Raw genomic sequence first — 26012 nt, 5'->3', positions numbered from 1 at the left:
AAAACTCAAAAAGCTTTAAAATGAGATGTTCTCTATCTATCTCTATTCTTTGGCTTGTGGCGTCTTCTTGTAGGAGGTTGTGTTTTCACTACTTTTTATTGCTTCAAAATTTTTCTAAGTATATTAGGTTAGGTTTGTTCGTAAAATGCCTCTTATCGGTTGTAAACTGTTCGGAGCAAGCGCAATTCCATTTTAGGTATAGCGAAAATCTGTCTGCGCATGGTCTGTAACTGTATACAGTTCACAACTGTTGTGAACCACCGTTGAGTATTATAATTAAATACTCAAAGGAACCACTCTAAGAACAAGCATAATATGTAGCGTATCTCTTTTAATTTTCCGAATTATTATAACAGGAATAATGTTGGGGGTGGCTCGTGCTTGAGCTTTTGATGCTGATGATAAGCATTTATCCAATGCCTTGGTGCTAACCTTTTTCCACTGATATGCAGAAAATACATTTGAATAACCAATAAAATTAAAAATCCGAGACAACTTAGAAATGAAATGATGTAGTGTTTTTTTTATCAACTTCATTTTCACGGGTCCCTCCATTCGCAATTGATAAACATCCCTGCAGGGGTTTATTTCTATCAAATAGGTACATCCAGCACACTCCAAGAGATTGGAATTCAATTAACCGAAAGAGGACAGGGATGAGATCAGATGGGGAATGAAAGTCTGTTGGGGACATGACAATTAGTTCCCCCTTCTTCCAGTCTCCCCTAGTATAATCTTCTTTCATCCTTATTACTCAAACACGGAAAAATAAGTAATAAAATCATGCTGACTCTTTTATATAGGTATACCTAACTATGAAAATAATATTATTTCATTATTAGTTTTCCAAACAGCATCACAAGTTTTTATGATGAACCTAGACTAAGATCTAATTTTTAACATATTATTGGTTGAGAAACTATTAATTTCTTTTTTCAAAATACTTTTTTGTTTCTTTTGATAACCACAAAAAAACAAAGGTAGATTTCCACAAGCTTCCAAACGGGTCCACACTTTGTTTATGTTCCCATTCGAAAAACGGGAGTTGGTTGGGGTTGCGGATAATGGTTTGAGGAAAGCCACTAAATGTTATTGCCAGAAAATAGAGAGTAATTAAAAATCGATTCTCGGGTTTCAGCGTTTTTCTTTCAAGTTTTTGGTTAAACAAACATTTATTTCATTATTATGCCCTGCATCTAATATACATCAGGAGCGTCTGGAAAAGTTACAAGTTTTTACTTTGAAATTTAGTCTTAGTCTAGAAGTATCTACTCGAAAATATCTACTGTGTAGAAACTCTTAGTACTTCTAGCATCAGCATGTTCTTCATTTTGTTCTGAACAGATAATGCCAAAATTGTGTATAATTATTTGAATTCGATGTTAGTGAGATTATGATGCCAAAACAGTGGCAATGGCCTTGATCCACTGGAAAACAAACAAGTCGACGAAAACTGTCATTATCAATAAAAACTGCGGCGAAAGCAAGAGGTTAGTAAGGTTAATTTGTTTACTTGTAAACTTACGGAGGTAACGGTTGAATTATTATAATCGAAGCATTCTGAATTTTCAGTTATGAACGCGCTTTCTCAAGCAGACAGTATACCTATTTTATTGTGCAAATAAGTAAAATGGATCAACTTTCCCATAAAATAGTTCGTAACTGAATGAAATGAAGATTGCACTGCATTCCACCAAAAAGCTGATAGAAATTGTAATTGGAGTTGAATGAAAAGAGCTTCAATTTTTCCATTGCACCTGGTATAACATCTTTGATTGATTGCTTTATTGTTGTGCTTCGATACGTGATGTGTCCAAATATGCTTTATTTGTGTTTACGACTGCCTATGTTTGTTTATTGACTCTATTCGCAGCGATATATGCTGATGGCATACCTTAAATGTCTCATAGGGTGCGCTTATTAATTTCAATCACAACTTCTTATTTTCAATAGACCTTTTGTATCGATCACGTGAAAAAATTCAAATCACCAACTTCAATTTTTGGCGCTAACAAAGAACAAAACCATATTAAGAGTTTTGAAACACCCTTCCCCCCAGTAAAAAAAATTGTATCCCATGAAGTAGATACATGAAATCAAATTCCGATAGGATATTTTAAGTTCCAAAATACAGGGTGTGATACGCCGAGCTAGGGTAATAAATCAAACATGAAGTTGTTGAGAAGAGATGTGTCTGAATGATGATGATGAAAAAAGTAATTACAAGGTGGAACATTTGGAACAAGTGATTTTAAAGTTAGAGTAAAAAAACAGATTGCGTTCCATCCAGTATAAAATGACGTAGACCCAATTTTCTTCAAATTCATAAACTTCTGAAAGATTTCCGTACAATTAAAAAAAGATCAATCAAATAGGACTCAAAATAAAACATTTATAAACGAACAAACTTCATCGATTTATCGAGTGGATTGATTTTTTTTGCATGGGTCTTTTTATTTCAATGTACAGGGTGGATAAATTGGTGATACCTGAACTACAACTTTTTAACCCAACGAGATAAAGAAAAATGAATGGCACATCACGTTCGTCTTTTTTCTAGAAACTAAAAATGCCATCAACTGCATTCTTCTTTTGTTTTCGAGTTATAGGCCAAAATTGAAATTTGGGCGATTTCAACATTGGTCATTATCTCCGTTTCTGTTTGTGCCAGTATATTGAAATGAAAACATTATGGGGACACTTTTTTGATAGCAATCCAGTGGCGTACTATGATTTTTTCCAACAGGTTTATTCGCTGAGCTATAACATAAAGTTGTTTTTTCATAATATCTGAACTAATCTGTAGTATTCATGTCCATGCTTCTTAGAATTGAATGATCTATCGCAGGAATTTGGACTTAGTAAGTATTTCTTTGTATGGTTAATAAATGCCTCTGTTTAGCCTTGGGAAAGGAACAATAGGTTCCGAAACATTGGCAAAATCATAATTGATTTACTTACTAAGTCCAAATTCCTGCGATAGATCATTCAATCTGAACTAATCTGATATATTCCTGAAACGGAAAAAAATGGTCATTTCAAACTACTGTTCATAAGAAAAAACACAACTCTATGTTATAGCTCAGGAAATAAACCTGTTGGAAAAATCATAGTACGCCACTGGAATGCTATCGAAAAAGTGCCTGTATAATGTTTTCATTTCAACATCCTAGCTCAAACAGAAACGGAGATAATGACCAAAGTTGAAATCGCCTAAATTTTAATTTTGACCTATAACTCGAAAACAAAAGAAGACTGAGGAATGCAGTTAATGGCATTATTATTCTCTCGAAAGAAGACGATCGTAATATGCCATTCATTTTTCTCTATCTCGTTGGGTTAAAAAGTTGTAGTTCAGGAATCACCAATTTTGCCCACCCTGTACGTGAGTTTATATGTGAGTGAATAAATTCCATCGGCTGAAATATCGATTCACTCCAATTCCGTCAAATGCCCACATTTGGAAAGGTGCAATTCCTGAAAAAAAAAACCGTTTGTGTCGAAAATACCGCAGCTCGTGTAGCAATAAACTAGATGTTGGTAGATAAATGATAGCGATAAGCCATCCGACAAAATATACATCGAATAGGTGGTCTACCGCTAACTGCCGCGTGTCATGCGGCATAAGTCAGTATGCTGGGTGTCTATTTCACAAAGTGGCCCGAGCCCTGAGGGCCATGACTCACCACCATTGGGGACACCACTCGAAGCAAAGTGTCGGATTATGTTGATGGAAATTGGCAAGGCGTGATTTTTTCCATGATACGTGGCCACCACCAGCTCCGTTCGTGAATTAAGACTAAGAGGGTTTCGAGTGACAGCATGCAAGTAATGTCATCGGCTTGTTTGACCACACAAAATTTCCGAATGATGTGAAGGGTGAAAACGACGCCACAAACCTCTAGTAAAATGACTATTAAATATGAAACTGAAAAACTGAATGATCTGCTTCCTGATATCTGAGATATGAGAGATCGTCCTTGCAGATTTTTTTTTAAGTCATACAGTTCTCGAGATGCTACCAGTGAGCTCCGAATTTGAGACACCATACAACTTAGTTTATTATAATAGTATGCAATGTTTCATCAGTGTTACTATTGAAGATCGGCATCTAGCTAATTCATATATTCTTTCCAGGCCTAGACCAATCAGCGCAACTTCAAAACAATGTAGGCATGTCCTGTAGCCCATGAAAATACATACTGTATCATCATTTGTTGGCTTCTGCCCTGATTGTCCTTACTCAGAGTGATTGTAGATCCATATTCCTTCTCTCACTGGTTGTTGACCTTAGCAGAACCAGTGAAGTTTTGGTGAAAAACCCAATACGTTACTTCTGATCTGATGATGGGGGTCAGTTCATTCAGTCAAGAGAGTCTCAGATCAGAGCAGATGCCATTAAAACATATCAGAAGATTCTCCGACCTATGTTTGTTCTATAGATATTATCGCGGTTGATGCTCTGCTCAACTTCAGAAAATGATGCCAGGTACCAGATTTTCACGCAGTACTAGCTCTGTTCAATCAACACCTTCAAGAATTTCGGTTTATCAAAACTTATTTTTTTTCCGCTGGGGTATTATTTCCAGCATCTCAAACAGAAGCTAAAATTTTCTGTTCAAGGCGCCAACTAGGGGACATGAGTTTTTTTTTCTCTCTCCGGGCATTCAAACATAAAAAACAATGAGCCTTAAGTATTGGGCTATTGGGTAGTCTAGTTGGAGATACGTCCAAATATACCACATATCGTGCATATCAATATCAGCACTAAACCCTTTTTTTGGTCTAGGTACTAAGTTCATTTATAGTTATAGAATACCGCGATTCTGCATAACTGATGCAGTAAATCGATATATTGCCACAATGATGTCAATAATTCATATATACACTATCTATTTCCCAATTTGATTTAATATTTTTTTTACAGGACAGATTTGACTACAGTCTCGGAAGTGATTCAGAGCAAAAGTCTCAATAATCTGATAATGGTAAGTAAATGCCTTCAGTTTAACTACGAAAAAACTCACATATTCAGGTTTTTCAATCGTTTTATTTACAAAATAATATTTTCGAGATACACTATTGTTTCAGTATTGTGGCTTCAGTAGTATATACTTATAGAATAATCCAGATATAGCTCCTCCCATCAGTGGCGCAAAAATATAAATCTGAAATAAAACAGAAACATATATGTGTTAAAAAAATCGACACAAATATAAAAATAATTCTAAATCGAAATTAAACAACAATTAATTACTCGGAATTATACTCAGATATAGACACTATAGACAAATATTTGATACAAAATATATACAAAAGTATATACATCTTTGAAATACTTAAAAATAATCATAAACAAACTAAAACAAAATTTCCAGTCAAATATCAAAGAGCGCTAAAATCAAGAAATTCCTGGACAGTGCTAAATTCTCTCATTCAAAGAAACTGTGCAGGCTGCAGGCCCCCTCTTTCAGAGTTACAGCCCCCTGAAATTCGTCCCTGAAGATATTATTTTCTTTTTATTCAGTATTTTGAAATTAAATAAGCGAAAAGCTCGATGTTTTTTTTTTAATTTATTTGCAGTGGGTGAAAATTTCCTGTTTGCTTTATGATATCCTATCCAACAACTCTATTAATCAAAAATCATTGAAAATCCTGCGACTCGGCATAGCAATAGGAGAAAAATGCAATCGAATTCCCGGTTAGGCGTATAACATCCCATTAAAAGTCTTCCTCTCACGTTTTTAGGTTAGTAGCCTGGGTTAGTTAAGAGGCAGAACCAAATAATTAGACGAGCCAACGCTTCGTTAGTGTCCACTTAATGTTCCAACAAGTCATTTCTCTACTTGAACGCTTGACTTATCGTTATGAACATGATATAGCGTCGATCTAGAGACAACTTAATGAACACGATCCATCCATGTCGCATTTCGTCTCTTAAATAGCAGCGAAATTGTTATTAACTGTCTTCATGCTAGCGCCAATAATCGGATGCTGGAAAATGATGTTTTAGTAATTTTTCTACAGAAAGATATTTTTATTATTTTATAGTCGATGCTATACAGAAAGAAGTTAAATGTTAGTAAGTTGAATGCAGTAAATTTGAAAATCTAGATATTAAAACAAAATCGACTGTACCTCTGATTACTAACTCATAAAATGAGTTTCTTCAGTCAGTTTTATGGATAGATATTCTACAAAACCTTGCACAAGACAGAGTTTTCATGATAAAATTCATTACTTCCAATTCAAATAGATGTTATGAAAGCGAAAGTTTGTAGGGATGTGTGGATGTTTATTAGTTTTTCATTTTTGACGCAGAAACTACTGATTGAATTTCAATGAAACGTTACAGTACCTAATATAGCTTATACAGGGTGTCGCGCCATGGGGCAGCGGTCGATTACTCTAATTCTATTAACTTTACAAAAAACACTTTCAAATAAAACTTTCCTCTTTTTAAGTAGAGTGAAATTATTTGGAACTCTACAAAGTGTTTCGTTTCTTCTGCACAGCTATCAACTTCGTTATTTTGGAAAACCCTATATATTTTTACATTTTTGAATTCCTTGTTAAATTTGAATATAAGTTTGATAACACAACTATGTCTGAATTCTTAATATTTTCGAGAAATTTGACTTTTTATTAATATTTCGACATTTTAAGGAACATAAAGGACTATAGCTCCATCCCTATTCTATGTAATTGATTCAAATTTGGACTGTGTCTAGTCAATGAATGAAACACTAAAGACTTTCTTTGTGAATAACCATATTATATACAGGGTCCACGAAAACGTAGATTCATTATCAAAAGAGAAATTCATCAAAATCTAATTTTTTTTTAAATGGCAAATCTTATTTTTTTTTTCATTATTTAAAACGACTAAAAGCGAACGAAAAATCTTTAAATAATAAACAGAAAAAAATATGGGTTGTTATTTAGAAAAATGAAGATTTTGATAAATTTCTGTTTTGATAATGGATCTACGTTTTCGTGGACCCTGTATATAATATGGTTATTTACAAAGAAAATTTTCAGTGTTTCATTTATTGACTAAACACAGTCCCAATTTGAATCAATTACATAGAAAAGGGACAGAGCTATAGTCCTTTATATGTAAGTACCTGAAACTGACAAAATATTGATAAAAAGTCAGGTTTCACGAAAACCGTTGAGAATTCAGACATAGATGTGTTATCAAACTTATTTTCAAATTTAACAAGGAATTCAAAAATATGAAAATACATTGGATGTTCCGTTTAAAATAATGAAGTTGATAGCTGTGCAGAAGAAACGAAACACTTTGTATAGTTCTAGATAATATTAGGAGATGGTCTACTTAAAGAGAGGAAAGTTTCATTTGAAACTCTTTATTGGAGAGTTAATAGAATTAAAGTGATCGACCGCTGCCCCGTGGCATTTATGAAAATTTTATGTGAAATTAATTCTTAATATAATGAAAAGATGACGAAAACTTTCGATTATAGGATGTATTTAAAGGTGAGGATTTTTTACCAGAAGATAGAACTGATCAAAATAAAGCAGTTCACCAAAAATCGCCTATACAAAACTTTAAAAATGACAACCTTGAAAAAAATTAAAAATGATTACTGAAATATATCCTCATATACGATCCTAGATCATTTGTAATCTGAATCATCGAAAAGCAACGGGAAAAAACATATCTTGTGATGACTGACTCAACCATATGGGTTCGATTATTAGGAGGAAATGAAAATGGAATCTGGAATCTCAGGATTGCCGAATTCTTCAGATTATTTAGAAACCTAAACGCTTTTATAAAATGGCACGTTTCGGTACCAACTGATAAAAAGATACTCAAGACTATGTGCAAAAAAATAGAACATCCGTTCAAAATCTCATTTTTCATCCCAAATCACACGATACAACATTTTTTTCAAGCGACCTGATGTAACTAATCAGATAGACTCGATGTACTGAACCAATTCATTCTTCGGCCATATGTTCATGTTTTGTTCCTTTTTTCCGATGCTGGAGTCACCTCCACAGTCTCGTTCTTGAAATTTTATTGAATTTTGTCGAAACTCTAGGGGTTCTAACTCAGCCATCTTGAATATTTTATACTATAGACAATTTTTGGTGAAATTATTTTGCGATCATAAATGTCGAAGATGGCTTGATTGCCTCTCAAGTGACCATAGATAACCTACAACTGAACTAGGTTCGTGAAAACGTCGCATGCCGTAGCTCAATCGTGGCAATAGGGAATTATAGAGTTTGTTTACAGTAGGATTGCGCAAACTCGTAGTTCACACTGTAGTTTAGTAGTTAAAACGTAGTTTCAAAGGAAATGACGTTTGATCATCGGTCGTACCATACATCTACCACAATAAAATGTGGTCAATCAAATAATGGGAGATTGAAAAACGAGGTTCGTGGAACCTCTTGGTAAAAATTCATATTAAATAATATAACATAGGTAGATGCTATACGCATTAGTCATCTCCGCTCTCGTGTGGTCATCTAGTTTCCTCCTTACAGAGATTACCTGTTTGCATCAGGTAGCACGATGACCGATGACTGACTTCTATTTTCGTCGTAAGGAAGATCGATACCTGTCTTTCCTATTTGAGCACAAGTTTCAAGTTCATTGAAACAATCGCCGCGTTTCTTCTGGACTTTTTCTTTCATTTCCTTATCTGGCAGAACTGCGTTTCATTCTCGTATGTAATAACGTGGCCTTGAAAGTAATAGTGTTCGCGGTAATTGACGTTTGCGTTGCATTCGTTCAGAAACATGTTGTTTACACCAAAATAACTGATAGCGAATTAAACATTGATTCGCCCATAATTTTAAATGAATAAATGAGTCGTATCGAATATGTTAGTCCTTCGAGCTGGATGGAGCTGAATATTAAAACGAAAGAAATTTTTATGCACAAGATATAAAGAAGATATTAGAAAAAAAATTGTTCAATGGAAAGCAGAAATTGCGTTTCATTGACATAAATTAATCACAACAAGATATGACGAATGCCAAGTTCAGAGGAAAATCTAGAAAACATTGAAAAATATATCGTAAACATCCCAAATCAAATGCTACAAGTAGGTAAGCCAAGAGATCTCCAACTTCTGCTCTGTGATGGACTACGTTTTTTACTGAAGATGAGACCGTTAATTAGCTCAGTATTTGTCATCATTCGTGGTATAGTTGTATATGATTTTCCACTTTTGAAATTAAGCGAGCCAAGTATCGTTTTCCGCAATTTTATTTGGAACCTAATTTTGGTGCTTCTAAAACATTGAAATCGTGCAATGGTGCTTTTAATATTGAACTATTGATTAAAATATTAGTTATTTCTGCTCTTGTATTAGAAAAAAAACATCAATTACGAGCCAACTTCAGGTTCAAGACAATCCTTATATGACATATTCGAATTTAGAATTTTTCGAAGGTTTCAAAAAACTATCCTTCTTGCAAAATTTTCAGCACTGTCGTGTTTTTTTTCTCGAGAGCTGCATTATCTAAAAATATCGACTTAAAATTTCCTTTGAGATAAAAAACAGAATCAGAAGACGAATCATAATTATCGTAATAGTTTCACTGAGTAAGAAAAGGAACTTACATATAGATAATCATAGTTTTTATGCCAAAGAGCTGGTCCTATACTTCTTGCTGGATTCATGCTTGCTCCAGTGTAAGGTCCCTAAAAAAATACATAAGTAGTAATTAATGAGGTATCAATCATCAATTTGAGAGGTACATAAAAAAATATTTTATGTACTGTATTAGCATTGGTGCAAAGATATATCGAACAAATAACAATAATTGTTGTTAATATTAGCGACAAAAAGAATTAACACCAAGGGCGGATTTAGGCGGGGGCACGGGGGCACGTGCCCAGACGGACGGATCTTTCTATACATACTTGAACGCTTTAAAATAAAAGTGAAGTTCATTTCTTACATTTACAGTTGATTTTTTGCTCGTCTGCCCGTTGTGCCCCCCCCAGAAAAAAATCCTGGATCCGCCCTTGATTAACACCACTTCAAATATATGATATAATACGTTATTCACGTAAAACAAACCTAAGTTCTCGGAAATGAATAATTAATAATTGAACTACAGTGTTTTGAAAGGCAGCCCTTAGTATTGAAGTCCCACTAGTGTTCTCTATTCGAAGAATAGATTTTTTTTAAAACCTTCACAAAAAATAAGCCGATAAACCATCGCAGTGATCTTTGTGCTAGTGAGTAAATCAATGAACATTGGGATTTTACACTTACCGCAGCTAAAGCACAAGCTGTAACGACAAAGCCAATTCTTACTGAGAAAGAATCAAGGTTATGTTTGCATCTTTGGTCCCAACAGCAGGTAATGGCAACAACCAGAATGAAAGTTATCACAACTTCCACCAAGAAAGCCTGAAGAGAAAAAAATTAAAACCATAAACTATATGTCACATTTAACATTACTATTCGATGAAAATATTAATCAGTTAAAATAATGACTATCGGGACCACTAAAATGTAGTGATATACCATAGCATTATAGCATTATGTTCTAGGACCTGTCCTTTTATCGACTTTTAAATGCTTCATTATCGAATCGTATATCACTAACAACAACATTAGTGTGATTTTATTCGGACATTTTTAAGAGCCCATTCTAGTCTATTCCTTACCTGTGTAACTGTAATCTTCGGATTGGGCGATGTGACACAATGTGATCCAGACATGGTGAGGTCTTTGGGCGTGAGAAACTGGAATAGTTTTTTTCTGCATAAAAAAATCAACTAACGATTATATTGCAACTCACCAACAGAACAGCATAACCTGTGATTCCGCCCAAAACTTGGCAGGCTATGTAGATGACAGCCTTCCTTCCGTCTATCACATTCATTAGATAAGCGCTGACGGTCACTGCAGGATTCGCATGAGCACCAGAAATATGACCAAAAATCTAAAAATATTCGATAACACTTGCTTAACAAGAGTACCTACTATAATGAATTGGGTGCATTTCACAATCTATGTACCTATAATTTAGCTATAGTTCGAGAATAGGGAAAGGCCAGTATCCAATTATGAGGTGAAAAATAGACCAGACCTCTCTAAGAACATTCCTGAACTTGCACGGGCAGAAGGATTCGTGTTGCTTTCACCGATCTGTACCAGAAAACTGCTAAAGCTACCACCAGCTGAGTTTCGGCGCACAGGGCTGCTATTCTCGAGCATTCGAGCGTTGTGATATTTTTAACAGCAAATAGCAGAGTTTTCCAGAGTTTCACCAAAGCATTGTGTGCTTTCATATGGGCTTAACACAATGTGAAACTCTGGAAAACTCTGCTATTTGCTGTTAAAAACATCACAACGTTTTTCGATGCGTACGATCGCATATATTGCGAATACTCGAGAATAGCAGCCCAGATTTTATTATCCTCATTAACACAACCATAACAACGGTAAGTTGTCGTGATTTGATTTTAGAACCTATTGTTCCCTTTGCGAAAGCCATCGATGACAACTTTTGAAATCAAATTCACAACCATATTTCTTTAACCCTTGGTTTCACATCCTTAACCTTTTAATTTTGAATGGGGAAGAATGTAAGTGATACCTTATCGGAAAGGTTTTTAATTTTAATTCATCATAGGTATACAATTTTTTCTATTTGATCCATTCGTTTTCGAAATATGTATTTCCCTTTAAATTTTGGATAGCACTGGATTTTCCCTATGCTTTGCAACTCAATCGTATTTCAACTACTTCGATCTTTCGAGCCGCGTTTTTGTCTGCGCCGCTGTAAGACATTTTACTTTTTATATTCTGAGAAGCTGCAATCCAAGCTTTGTTTTGAATATGTGAGCAAGTCTTTCACGTGATATTTTCAAAAATGCAGCCATTTTTGCTGCACTTTGTCGTGGATTTCATTGAATTCGGCATCCCACTTTCTGGATCATTTCCGGAGATGTTGCTGTTCTTTTATGGCCACAACCAAAGCGTTTTACGATGCTACCAGTATCATTGTAATGTATGATGATCCGGTACACGAATATTTTATTCACACTTAAGTGCTGCTGCTCGCGAACAATAGCTGGTTGCGATTTTCCTGCCAAATATAAGATCACACTGTTACGTTGGAATCCCATTTTTATACGGGGTGTCCGCGCCATAGGGCAGTGGTCGATTACTCTAATTCTATTAAGTTAACAAAAAAAAATTTCAAATGAAACTTTTTTTTAAGTAGAGCATCTCCTAAAATTCATTACATTTTTGAATTCCTTGTTAAATTTTAATATGAGTTTGATAACATAACTATGTCTGAATTCTCAACGGTTTTCGAGAAATTTGACTTTTTATTAATATTGGCTGTGGTCCGTATATGCACTTTGGTTTCTTCTGGTTAGTAAGTGGGCAGTCCGTAAATGTCGATTTCCGGACAATTCGGTTCAGTATCTGTCACCAGAGTAACCGCTCTGGTAACTTTCGGTTATCAAATGTGTATATACGGACCATACGCATTCTGACTGTTTGAGGTACTTACATTAAGGACTATAGCTCTAAGATGTCTAAAACTCTCGTGTATTCGATGATTCGATTTTGTTTTTAATTTCGTGGGGATATGAGATTAGTTTCGTTTTTCCCACTGTAGGTAGCGCTGTTTAGAATTTGACAGAGCATTGTCAATTGATATTTGAAAATAATTTGAATACATTCCTTTGACTAACGAATATGTCGTATTTATAAGCGATTTTATTGGTGTGTGAAAATGTATAAGTTTCGAGAAAGGGGTGTAGAACATTCATTTATTCATCATGTCGTTCAGTATGTTCAGTTTTCTGTATGGACAATCAAGAACTGCAGCTAAGAATTCGGTGTTGTTGGAATTTGAGGCAGAACCAAATCAGATGAACGAACATTCGAGACGGATATAGCTAAGTTTTATGGCAACTTCAGCAATATTTCAAAGGAACTTTATTGGAAATACCTTATGTGAATTGTGAGCATGTATTGAGAATAGGAAATACATAAATCTATTCGAGTCTGTTCTTCAAATATTCTTCCTGGGTAGATATACTGAAAATTTCCTTTCCGTCAACTGAATATATTGGATATGATCTTTGACCAATCAACTGTGTTTTATTAAAATCATATTGAATTACCCCCCTCACGAATCCAAGTTGTCAAACGAAAATTATCTTGAAGAAGAACAATAAATACTCCTTCGAACCCTTATTCGATAGTGTAGAAATATCGACAGATTTGTTTTCACAACGAAAATTAAACTGTAAATCACAAATAATCCTTAACAGCTGACAAAATGGGCCAGTTCATATTTTGCACTCGTTGATCGATTTTCGATATCAACGCAAAACAAAATAAAACGAGAGACTATCATTGAACTGATCAAGGATAGAACGAAGCAAATGACATGGTGGCGCCGCCACGAAACTGATCCCATATCCCCGATTTGCTGAAATGTTGATGCTTGCAAAAAGTGACAAGTGCACACACAAGTGTTTTAGACATCTTATATAGCTCCGTCCCTTTTCTATGTAATTGTTTCAAATTTGGACTGTTTTTTTTTTGACAGATTTTGATGAATTACTGTTTTGATAATGGATCTACGTTTTCGTGAACCCTGTATATAATATCATTTATTGACTGGACACAGTCCAAGTTTGAATCAATTTGAATCAATTACATATAATAGGAATGGAGCTATAGTCTTATGTACCTTAACCTGTCAAAATATAAATAAAAAGTCAAATTTCTCGAAAATCGTTGAGAATTCAGACATAGTTGTGTCATCAAACTCATATTAAAATTTAACAAGGAATTAAAAAATGTAAAAATATATAGGATGTTCCATTTAAAATAACGAAGTTGATAGCTGTGCAGAAGAAACGAAACACTTTGTAAAGTTCTATATAATATTAGGAGATGCTCTACTTAAAGAGAGGAAAGTTTTATTTGAAACTCTTTTTTATAAAGTTAATAGAACTAGAGTAATCGACCGCTGACCTATGGCGTGGAAACCCTGCATATCTCTTCTATTGCGATATTCTATGTCCTTTTGTGGTATTGAACTCAACATAACAGACTAACGTATGTCAAATTTTGAATGCGCTGTCATAAGCCGTTTGGCAAAAACAGCAGAGTGAAGTTGGTGACACTTCGAGTTAGCAGCCTGATAGAAGACCTTACTGATCTAATATCCTGCTCTCAGCTTGGTACTTGCATTTTGATTACTTTCATAACTCATTTTGCTCAGTATCCCAAAACTTCGTTCACTTGGTAGTGAACAAAGTTCATAAAAAAATATTGTGATCGAAAAAATTTCAATGAGTGCTCACATTTGGGTGAATGAAATCGTGATCATGGAAAACGGTAGACAGGATAGAATTATGCTACCGTAGCTAGTTCGTGATCAACCCAACCATCCGGACAATTAGCAGTTAACTAACTAACCAGTAATCTCATGAACAATGTAGATACTTACTTGCATGGCCGTCATCACGGAGAGACCCCCTGCGATGCACTTCTGCAGATGGGACGCAGCCTCTTCGGACAGGCCGACGATGCAGCCCATGCAGGATATGAACACAATCACGAACACGCATCCGAACTCGCCCATGCCCATCCTGACATAGTCGAGGGCGTCCTCTTCCTTCTTCTTACTGCCGCATTCTTCGGCTAGAAAATCGAGCAGGTGTTCAAAGGAAAGTTGATAGGCAAGACTGAATCTTGAGGAAAACATTGAAACTGATACAGAACAGTACAGAACATTTTGAACCGTTCGAAGGGGTTTTTGAAATGGCTAATAAAGTAAAATCCCAGAGCGACCAGACCATAGATATAGAGACATGGACTGTGCCTTCCCTTTATATATATGCATGAAATACGGTCAAAAAAAGTGACAGAGAGAAAAACACGTCGGGAATGCAGTTGTCTTTTTCTAGAATTTTGATTGGTCTACACTCACCTCTATGTGAACAAAAAAGAGAAAGGTATGTCCCGACGAGCTTTTCTCTCTTTCTAATAAATAGCCAATTTCATGCTGGCATTGCTCAGTCCATGTCTCTATGTCTATGGACCAGACATAAACTTATTTTCACATAGATGAAACTTTAGGATCTCAGTATAGTCTCATGTGCATTGAATACCTGCGAACTTGTGGAGCTTGCCGAGTGACATCTGGGCAGATACCAGGTGGCAAAGTTAACTAAAAATAAGTGTTACTTAACTTATTTTCACTTGGCTGATTTTTATATATGTTTTAAAGAATAATATTCTAAAGAAGTTGTATTATAAGTGACAGACACTTTCCATGGGCCAAAACTCTTGCCAGACGCTTTGAAAATGCCATGAAAAAAAGTGTTTCTTTTGACCTCAAGAATATTCTGTTGAAATATTTGTACGAGTCAAAGAGTCACCCTGTATATCCGCGCATTTGATTGGTCCCGTCTTAAATCTTAGTTCTAGGAACGAGGCATGAACACAATATAAGTAACCCTGCTTGAACCCTCTCTTAAACATAAGATTTGGAAGTAACGGATGTATGCAGGGTGCGCAAAATTCGTTGTCTACTGAGGGGATCTCGAGAACTATAGCAGCTAGAAGAAAGCGGATGACACATTCTCGATCTCTTTTTCCAAATCAGAAAACAGAAATCATTTCTAGATTTTGAGTTATAAAAAAAAAATTAGATGATTAGACGATTTCGAAAAGTTCTCATAACTTTTTTGTGTTTGAAGATACATATCTGAAACTTGAACCTTCTCAGGCACTTCTATACGTAGAATCTATTAACAAAAGTTTTTTTCCAATTCAAAAATATCAAATTCAATAAAAGATTGCATTTGAAAAAACGCGTTATGATTCGAAATGAAAAAATATTTTGATCTCGTCAGTGTATTCTACGTAAAAAAGTGCCTCTAGAAGTTTCAGATCTGTAACTCCAAAGACAAAAAAGTTATGAGAACTTCTTGAAATCGTCTAACTCTTATTTTTTGCTAATAACTCAAAAACGAAGAATCGTAAGAGACTACGGTGTTCAAAATTTTTTGTTTCCCTGAAAAAGAGAGGAAATATTTCATCGGTTTTGCTCTAGATATTCTAGTTTCCGAGATACCCTCAGTAGACAACGAATATTGCCCACCCTGTACGTCTTAAAGGCAGATGACGATCATGTGTCAAGGGTCCGATCGACCCATTATATTTTTTTGAACTAGAATCACCAATACAAATTTGGTGGACCTAACGACTACACATTATACAGAGTGGGCCATTGAAAACGAAACAGTGTCGACAAAACCGAATTATATCAAAACGCTCAGATACGTCGATTTCTGATTCCTAGGGGGACAAGTTCTAAGATCAGACTCAAAACCTTATCGTTTCAACCCTTACCCCCGGTTTCATAAAGCTTGATTGGGGAAACAACACTTGATTGACGATTAGACGTCAATTTGTTTTCAATCGATAATTCAATTGTGATCATTCAGAATATCATTCTCGCATCAAATCATGACGTTTATATGTCCATTCAATTATTCTCAATTGAAATGAACAATGAAAAGGTTTCAGTGTTTTTGTTTCAGAAATCGAGTGACTGTCAAATCGTTGATCGGACAATCGAAGTTTTATGAAACCCACTGTTAGTCTTGCAATCCCAACCCCTATATTTTAAGTAAGATGGAGTGAGAGATACCACATTTTAAAGGCGTTTCTATTCTGAGTTCAGAATATAAAATTTTTTTTCATTAAATATTTTCGTGTTTGAGATATTCAATAAATTTTGTTAAAAAAGCTGTATGAATCAATCCAATTTTCACTAATTTATTTTATGGATTCGAGGATCAACGTTAACCGACATACACCAGACATCATTATATTGCAGTTTGTTTGTTTGTTTTATCAAATTATCAACACCAAATTTTATCAAGATTGCCTTCTCACACCCATGGAAAGTCTGCTCAAATTCATTTCTATCAGTTTCCTTGTTTCTGAAAATTACTTTTCAGAAGTCATCTTCAGGGATCAGTATCTAGACAGGGGTTGTTGAAAAAAGTTTACATGAAAGACCCACACTATTTTTTTGACGAAGAGTCATCCCTTGAATTTTTACACCCTATATATTTTAAGTATAGAGTTTGTTGGAGAGAATTATAGTATTTGCAGCTTTACTTTTGAAGACGTAGCTTTTATGGCTAGGCGCACATATCTTCCGTACATCATTTGCTATATCTTCGTTTTTAATCAAAAGGGCTGCAACAAAACACAATTATTATAACTTTCTACCAACAGTACCAACTGTATGTCTATTTCGGCTATTTCTCAAACTATCACTTTGTTCGATTTTATGATTCTCGCATGCAGGAGGCGCCAATTTTGAAATTCCATTATGTTATGCTTTAGCAACAGGAGTACAAAATAATTCAATGCCAACTGCTGTGTTACAAAGACCCCAGAGAAATTTCATATCGTACCTAACTTTCCAGAAAATTTCAATGGGAAGATACTCTTACGGTATAATTTGTTGATTAGAATTATTTGTATACTCTTGTACGTAGACCTTCAAAATGTTAATCCATATTAAGACTTTTTCTATACCGATGAAATTACTTCATAACAACCATGGTGTTGGTAGAAATTAAAACTGCCCTAGGCGAATAGTAGGCACTGGAGGTGACAACATTTGAACCAACAGAAGAAGAAATACCTAGAAGAGCAATGATATGATTTAACAGGCGGTACTCTATCCTTTACATAAATTAATTTCGTGTTCCTTCTAAACTATCTTGGCTGTTCAAAGAAATTCTTTCTATAACTCACCTGTGAATTCGTATGTTGCCTCTCCCATCTTCCTGTTCCTTGTTCACAAAGTTGCACTACACTATTATCGTTCGTCAATATCGAGAAAAGCTATTATTACGATTCTCTAAAACATTCTGATACATACATACATGTATCAGAGCGGCGTCAACTGATAGGGCTAGATTATGAAACTCCTGATAACGAAATCTTCTTAAATTCAGTTCAACACGTTCCAGTTATCAATTAACATGATCCATCTGAGATGTTTGATGCCATGCAATCTAGCATTTGTCAAGAACTGAATTGAAGTATACAGATCCTTCACTTCCACGTGCGCCTCAATTAAAAATGATTTGATCCGTTAGGTATTTTTTTCCATGCTAATTTCATAAATTATATTCCTGTATCCTGTAATTAGCATGGATGGTCAAGGTGAAAGATTCAATCAGTGTTATTCTAAATACCGGGATCATTCGAAAATTTTCATCGGTCTTTAGGTGCCAGTTGATTACAAACAAAACAGCTAAGGCATAAAATAGTTTCACGGTAGTCTTTCAGCAGATTATTTCTTCAAATAGATTTATTGCTGATGTTATCCTAAGATTCCTAAGGTTACCTTGTACATCCTGGTAATTAAAAAAATTGTTTCTTGAATAATTAACAAAATTTTTATGTGCAAATTAATTCGTTGGAAAGGCCTGCAGAATGCAGGCCAATAATTTGTTCGTAATTTCGTCAGAACAATGATAATTATAACCATAATTGTGAGCAAAACTATGACTGTTTCTTTTACCACCAATCAACCCAGCACAAATTTCAATAACTTTTTTAATAATAATAATCACGTGAGAAGCCATTTTTTTGTACAGCCACTAATGATCTAGATTAATTTTGTGTGTCGTTTTAAACATCCATGTCTGTATAACAAATAAAAATGAATATGAATAACTCTTACAAGAAATTTACATTTGAGATTCCTAATTGGTATTTTTCTAATAAGCACCATGATTTTCAAAATAAAATATTGATGTAAATGCTCAAGAATCAGGTACCTACTTTATACGGGGTGTCCCCCCCTTTAGAAATTTATGGAGAAATAATAATTCGATCTTTTCCAAATTTTTTATGAAGATATAAGTCAGTTAGAGCTTCATTTTGAAATATTTTCAAATACCAATGGCGCCAAATTTCTTACTTCAAATGGAACACCCTGTATATTATGACATTTTCGGATGTATTTTTGAATTCCACATTCATTTTATGTGGGGGGAGTCCGGGAGACTTGCTCAGGTAGGAGACTTGAACCACCTCAAATATTTCAACTCAAATTTCGCGCTACCAGTATCATAAAAATAGCTTGCGACATACTCGTAAAAAGGCACAACTAGTGGCGACTCCATTTTGGCCGCCATCAGAACAGTTCGGGAGTGAGAGGGTTGAACGTGATTTTGTTGTTAGGATGTAAGAAATTGAATAGTTTTTGTTTGTTACACTGTCTAAAAAGTTTAATAGGTGTGTTGTTTTATTTAGTTCAATTGCTTTCATTCATTAATATCGTTTTACAAACGATGAGCCTTTTTATTAATAGTTGTGAAAGTTTCAAGAAAACATCTGTTGAATAGACTTACAGGAGTGCGAGAGACTTGACCCATGCTATGGTCGGGAGACATAATCAGTGGTCCAAGTTTCCCGAACTTAGCTTAGATACTAGTTTGCTTCAAAAAAAGAAAATTGAATAATAGAAATAAATATAAAAAATATAAAAAGGTTCAAAAAATTTAAAAAAACATCTCGGAAATAAGTGAGAGTGACTTTAAAATAGAAAATATTTATTTCATACGCTGATATATCTGATGATGAAAACCTTGACATAGACAATAGACAATCGTTGGTCATTGGAAATTGTTTTTTTTTCAGTGTTTTTCCTGATAAACAAACTTAATTCTCGCCCCCCTGTTCAACTCTCCCATGGATTAGGGAGGCATAAGCCAATTTTCGGTTCGTAAAAGAATTGCTGTACTCAAAATGTTCATCTCACCATCTCTCTACTATTATCTGTGGCATGATATCTTCACGCAAAAAAATGAGTTGCTACCATTTACAGATACAACTTAAGAGGCTTCTGAGTGAAAAGGGATTTAACTCTCCCGGACATTTTTCTATAATCATCTTGTGACGGTTCCGAGGTATTATTTAGTGTTTTTTGAAAAAAAAATACAAATGGGGGCTTGTAGAAGGAGGATTTCATAAAAGCGCAACGCATAATCTCAGATCTGTTTCTTTTCTTGAGCTTTGTTACCGAAAAGATATTCTACGTCGTTATGTAGAGAACATTACTTTTTGATATACGTTGGGATCAAATAAGAGTCTCCAAGTGGGAATACAAAAAAGGACAAAAATCGATTTTTTTTCAAATGGAAACACAATTTTTTTCACTCACCTACATGTTAATTTGTAAGGAAAAAATAAGTGGAGTCATTTAAGGGTTCCCTATATCCAAAATGTTCCATTTTCTTGATATTCGGGCGTTTTTGTATTCCAACTTTGAGACTCTCATTTGATTTTTCTGTATATCAAAAAGTAATGACAAATAGTCAGTGAGTATTTGGGAGAAATTAATCATTTTCTTTAAGTTAGTGTCAAGCTTTTAATATACCTACCTATTGAAATTTGCCTTACTTCTTCTTAGTACAGACAGTGGCGGATTTAAAAGAAAGAGCAAAGAAGGTTTTCTTATCAAACAAAAAAAAATTGATTTTGTACAACAATTTATTCAGAAAAAGGTATTGTTACAAAATATTTACTCATGTTTTTCCTTTTTGAAGAGAAAAGTTGACATTTCAATGTGGGATATTATGGGGATTAACATTTGAAATAACCATGTATAAAAGTGCGACAGGTAACCTGCGACACCCTGTATGTGTTTCGACATACGTCGAATCATTTCATTACTTCACATCTGCTTATCGTTCACAATCCTTTGGACTGGTCCTCTATGGAAAAGGACCAAAATGGTGCCATGCTCATGACGTTATTAATGCTATCTTGGAAATTGAGTCTTTTGGCATTAAGAAAGTTACCATTCCTGTAACAAACATTTCTATCGGAAAATGGATGATGCCGCCTGATCGTTCTCTCCTCTTTTTCCACATTCTTTTCATAGAATAAGTTTTTTATCTTTCTTCATTATCGTCCAAAACCGTGTACATATTTATCCAGGTAATAAACCAAAGATAAACAACGGAAATCGACATCATCGTGACTATATTGGAAACACATTTCCTATCTTTGTATTTGCACAATATACTCTACTCCCAATTTTCGTTTCCCGTCGTAAATCATTCCTTAGATAGGTACGTGTTTCATTTTGTCGCAACCCTTCGTCCTGCAGCTAGTGAATCGAAGAATAATCATCCTAGAAATACAATGTCATGTCATAAGTGCCACCAGAGAATTATCCTTTCTGTCCTGGGCGGTCTAGCGGAAATTGACCAGAAATTTCAAGAGTGAGTGTTTTTATTGGTGTTATCGAGACTCTGAAGTCGTCGAAAATGTAATCGTGAATAAACTATGTTGGTAAAGACATAGGAAATTAGCTTCCACCCTGATGACGTGCTTTCCAATGTCTGAAGTATTGGTTGTATCATAGCATATTTACTTCCTTCTAGTATAGTCTATGATTATATTCCTCGTCCCAGTAATGACAGTTATGCCTACAAAATGCACCGTTCTTGGTGAAAATCTTAGCCCAAAAAGTTTACATCTTTTTGTGTTCGAATCAGCCTATGTTGAAAATGCTGAAACTATTGTCACGTAGGAAACCGCATCCTTTTGACAAAATAAGTTCTCTTAAAATTTTTGATCTCAGGTTTTTTCAAAAATTGTCCTAGCATAATTCTATTTTTCCTTCAGTTCGTCGGAAGAAACCAAAAGTATTTTATTAATCCACTATTGATGGTCTATGTCGGTCAGAAAATATTTCAATTGTTATGTTCACAACTCAGGGGCGGATGGGCTACCTCGAACCGGCCCGGGAATTTTCTTCCAGACCGGCCCACTTCAAGAACGAAAAAAGTACTTTTAAGGTGGGGGTTCAGTGGAGTAGCTAGCATGAGTTGCCATGAAAAAGACATTTTGATGAGCAGCCCCTAAAGATGGAACCTTGAAAGAAATTTTCAATTTTTTTTTACAATTCAGAAAACTGTTAAAAAATTGAGCAGACTTATTTTGGGAGCAAGAAGGCGATGAAAAAATTGGGCCATGTTCCCATATAATTGCAAGGGATATTAAAAAACACCTCTAAAATCGTTTCGCGAGAATTTTTTTTCCTTATTCATATAATACCTACTTTCGAGAAATTAATTTTTGATTACCTGCTTTAAGTGAAAGTTTTCACCTAGTTGGCGGATAGCATGCAGACATTATAAGGAAACACCAAAAAATTTCTTAATGCCTATATAGAACAACTACTCAATTTGATTTTTGTACGTTTTCTGGTTTCTAAGAAAAAAATTGAACATTTCTTTTCATATGCTTTCTTCAGGAAGCTGTATATAAACAAGGGCTGGTCAAAAACATTCATTCATTCATTCATTCATTGCTGTATCCCGTTACCGGGAATAAATCTACAAAAAGAAGAAGGAAAAAACAAAACAAAAACAAAATATTATATGAAAGACCCACTGTTTTTCAACCATAAATCGACCCTTAAATGAACTACCCCTTTTACAATCTGCATTATGTTAGTTTTATATTTATTTCAGAATCAACGGAAAATGTATCCATGTTATCTAAAGGTATGGTTGAAAAAATGAAAATTTTCAAATTTTCTCACATTTGACATCAAGTATTTTTTGAATCATACCCAACACGGATGCATAGTTTCCGAATTTCGATTTCAAATTTCCTCAGGGTAATTTTGAATGAAATTGGTGGAAAATGAAAAAAAAGGTTAGAAATAGTATCTATATGTACCATTAATTTCTAAGCCAGTCGACACTGAAGAATTTTTACTAATTTGAAAAATTGTTTTTTAGTTTTTTACCATAATAGCTTTCCATGATTATGTTAGATAGTTTTTTCGATATCATATTTTTATATACCTTGAAATATCATCATATTAATTATTCACTTCAAGATTTTGCTAAACGAATAAGTTGCAATCTAGAGTGACCCACTTACGTAAGACATCCACTGTACCTACATAAATTTTGAAGAAACACTCATACATATTATTCAAAACTTGAATAAAATCTATAAACTATTGATACTGCAACTAATTGAAGGGCCATTAAGCTAAACACGCCTTATGTTGCTAGTTTTTCGTGATGTGGAAAACACAAAAATTTATAATAATGATAATTTTGACTGTAGAAACAAGAAAATTGAGTTGCAGGAGTTTTTAAATAAATAAATAAATAAATAATTCCTTTATTTCAAATCATCTCCAGGTAAAATTACATAGAGAGGAATGAAATGATGTCAATATCAGCATTCAGCATGTAAGTATATACAATTTAAACAAACTCTGGCAAGTTGTTACAATTTAAAAAATCGCCAAGTGAATATGGTTCCAGTTTAATCAGGAGTTTCCTTATAGTATGTTTGAATTTTATCAGGCTAGACAATCTGCATGTATTTGGTAGTTTATTGTAAAGTTTTAAGCACATATAATAGGGACCTTTTTCTGTACTTGTAAGCCGATGAGACGGATAAGTGAGGTTCGTCGTCCTTGTATTATATCCATGGACATAGTTGGACCTGAATTCATCCTGGTGCCTGAAAAAAAACATTAGACACTCAAAGATATATAATCCATATATAGTCATAATCTGCATATCCTTGAAAACACCCCTGCAGGTGTCTCTGAATTTCATATGCCTCATTACTCTTATGGTTCTTTTCTGTATAATGAAAAGGAGCTGTATACTGGAGCTGCATCCCCAGAACACAATCCCATATCTTAGTACAGATTTTTTGTTGAGAAATAAGAATACTTATATAACTCGTTTCAGTGTAGATTATATGAGAAGCGAGATCTCAAAGAAGAGACCTATCCTGTCAGAAAATATATATTTTCTCAATAACCTTAACCTTTTTAGGAGATTTTCGTTTTACATAATTGAATTGCAAATACTAAGTTGGCCGACATAGATTTTGTTTTTCCTATAGCGAGCAAGCTTCTGTCAAATAATATTAAATGAAGTAATAAAGTAAAGTTTGGTAGTGTGATATTAAAAACAGAGGTTTAATATCACATAACTAAACTTTACTTTCACACCCCGTGTCCCATGGACTGGCAACTTAAAACATTCTTATAAGGCAAGTTCAGCATAATAATCATACAATCACGTGTAGAGTTTTTTGCAACTTCTGTATTTCATTACGTTTCAAGCCACCCTGTCTATGCCAGTTGTTCAGGAATAATTTAATTTTATCAATATTATTTTCAAAACTTATTGAAACATACAAATATTTATTGGTAGTTTTCCCAACATTCATTTTGAATTGTTTTTCATTATTTGTAAAAAATAAAAATATCGACGTAAAATATGTTCCGCCGAAGACAAAAAAATTGTACGAACTGACCAGCCCTCTAGCCCAACAATCGACCGGCCCACCAGGAATTTTCCCGGTTTCCCGGTGGTCCCATCCGCCCCTGTCACAACTAGATTACATTGGCCATGATTGAGTTCGAAGTGATCTGCATTCTTGAGCTCTTGAAAAGGTGCATTTTATCGAAACTTTAGTAAACAGTGATTACAAATGGGACTCATGAAAATGAAATTCGCAATTGTGCATTTTTGATATTTACCATCTCCTATATAGAATTAATTGAGGATACGATGCGTTGCTTATACTTTGTTGTATTCGAATATCATGCGCATATATTGATGAAACATTAGGTAGTATTTGTTTGCTCAATGTTCGTGTCCGTGGTAAAAATGCTCTGTAGAATCTTTCCGAAAAAAACCAAAGAAAACGTAGCTTCAATAACAGTTCCCTCGTATGACGAAAGTCATATTAAAGTAAAAAACAAAAAATTTTATGATTTATTGAGTATACCATTTGAAAACACATTTATATATACTTACGGTTTAGCAAAAATTGACAAAAACATAAAAAAATTTCGATAACACTCTGAGAATGAATTTCATGAAAATATCTGGACTCTGGTGTAGGTCTCCGTTATATTTTTGGGTGATGCTAGGGATGGTTTAGATACACCAGGGCTATAAATAAATAAATAAGGGAGTATAGGGCCAGTAATCGAAACGAACTAAAGCAAAATCATTATTGTCTTATTTTCAGAGTTTTCGTTCGATCATTCCTACCGTCTTTTTTTTACAGAAGATAGAACTCGTCAAAATAAGTCGTTTAACCAAAATTTGTCCATATTAAATATCCAAGATGGCTGAGATACAACCCCTAGAAGTTTGACAAAATTTCATTGAATTTCAAGTACGGGACTGTGGAAGGTGACTCCAGCATCGCAAAAACGAAAAAAAACATGAGCATATGGCTGGACAATGACTAGTTCAGTACCAAGTTCATCGGACTAGATGCATCAGGTCACTTTTGAGAGAATCATAATTGTTGTATCGTGCAATTTAGGGTGAAAAAAAAAAATTAGAAAATCGAGGCAGTTTCTTGAAAGTGCTCATGTTAGTTATGTTGAAAAAGTGCTATGATGTTTCCCCATTTTATCCCATTTTTACGACGATCGTTGGAATGTTCGAACAAGAAGATTGTGATGCCCATTGTGAAAAAATTCGTGAATAATTTAGACGTATTTTATTGATGAGATTTTGAAGTATTATTCTATTTTTTACACTTGTATCCTAAGTCTCTTCTGTCAGTTGGTATTGAAATGAGCCATTTCATGAAATCGCGTAAGTCACTAAAAAATAATGACAACAATTCGGCAATCCTAAGTTTCCATTTTCATCGCCACGTAAATAATAGAACGAGCCAATATCCTAAACGAAACCACATGGTCGAATGAGGAGATAAGTTTTTTCCCACTGCTTTGCGATAATTCAGCTAACAAACGGTCTACGGTCGTATTAGGATCTATTTCAGTAATCATTTTCAATTTTTTTTTCAACTTTGTCATTTTGAAAGTTTTGTTTAGGTGATTTTTGGTGTAACGCTTCATTTTGACCAGTTCTACCTTCTGTTGAAAAAAAAAAGCCTCACCTTCAA

At 34.4% G+C, this 26012-nt stretch overlaps 2 protein-coding genes across 7 annotated transcripts in view; one reads left to right on the top strand and one right to left on the bottom strand.

The window, feature by feature from the left end:
- Positions 1-26012, top strand: part of LOC123312610 (breast cancer anti-estrogen resistance protein 3 homolog) — a 146121-nt gene that overhangs the window by 100941 nt on the left and 19168 nt on the right. For all 6 annotated transcript variants that reach the window (XM_044897136.1, XM_044897135.1, XM_044897138.1 and 3 more), the window contains one exon: positions 4928-4988. In XM_044897136.1, coding sequence (XP_044753071.1) covers positions 4928-4988 — 61 coding nt within the window. The remainder of the gene's footprint in view (positions 1-4927; positions 4989-26012) is intronic.
- Positions 5034-18124, bottom strand: LOC123312612 (aquaporin AQPAn.G-like). Its single transcript, XM_044897144.1, has 7 exons — positions 17826-18124; positions 14491-14684; positions 10804-10947; positions 10670-10747; positions 10272-10409; positions 9611-9691; positions 5034-5168 (listed from the first exon to the last, which is right to left on the bottom strand). Exons 1-7 carry the CDS (start codon positions 17851-17853, stop codon positions 5088-5090), a joined length of 744 nt encoding a protein of 247 aa, XP_044753079.1. The 5' UTR covers positions 17854-18124; the 3' UTR covers positions 5034-5087.

This window comes from Coccinella septempunctata, chromosome 4, assembly GCF_907165205.1.
Source record: "Coccinella septempunctata chromosome 4, icCocSept1.1, whole genome shotgun sequence".
NCBI classification, from domain to species: Eukaryota; Metazoa; Arthropoda; class Insecta; order Coleoptera; family Coccinellidae; genus Coccinella; species Coccinella septempunctata.
Note: the sequence above shows the minus strand (reverse complement) of the source record. Positions and strands in the feature narration are given on the sequence as shown.

Bases quoted from the DNA above. Each gene is read 5' to 3' on its own strand.
- LOC123312612 (XM_044897144.1), bottom strand. From the start codon at position 17,853: ATGGGAGAGGCAACATACGAATTCACAG. The intron at 10,948-14,490 runs GTAAGTATCTAC...GAATATTTTTAG, and splicing joins CCGTGATGACGGCCATGCAA to ATTTTTGGTCATATTTCTGG. The intron at 10,748-10,803 runs GTGAGTTGCAAT...AAACTATTCCAG, and splicing joins CAGGTTATGCTGTTCTGTTG to TTTCTCACGCCCAAAGACCT.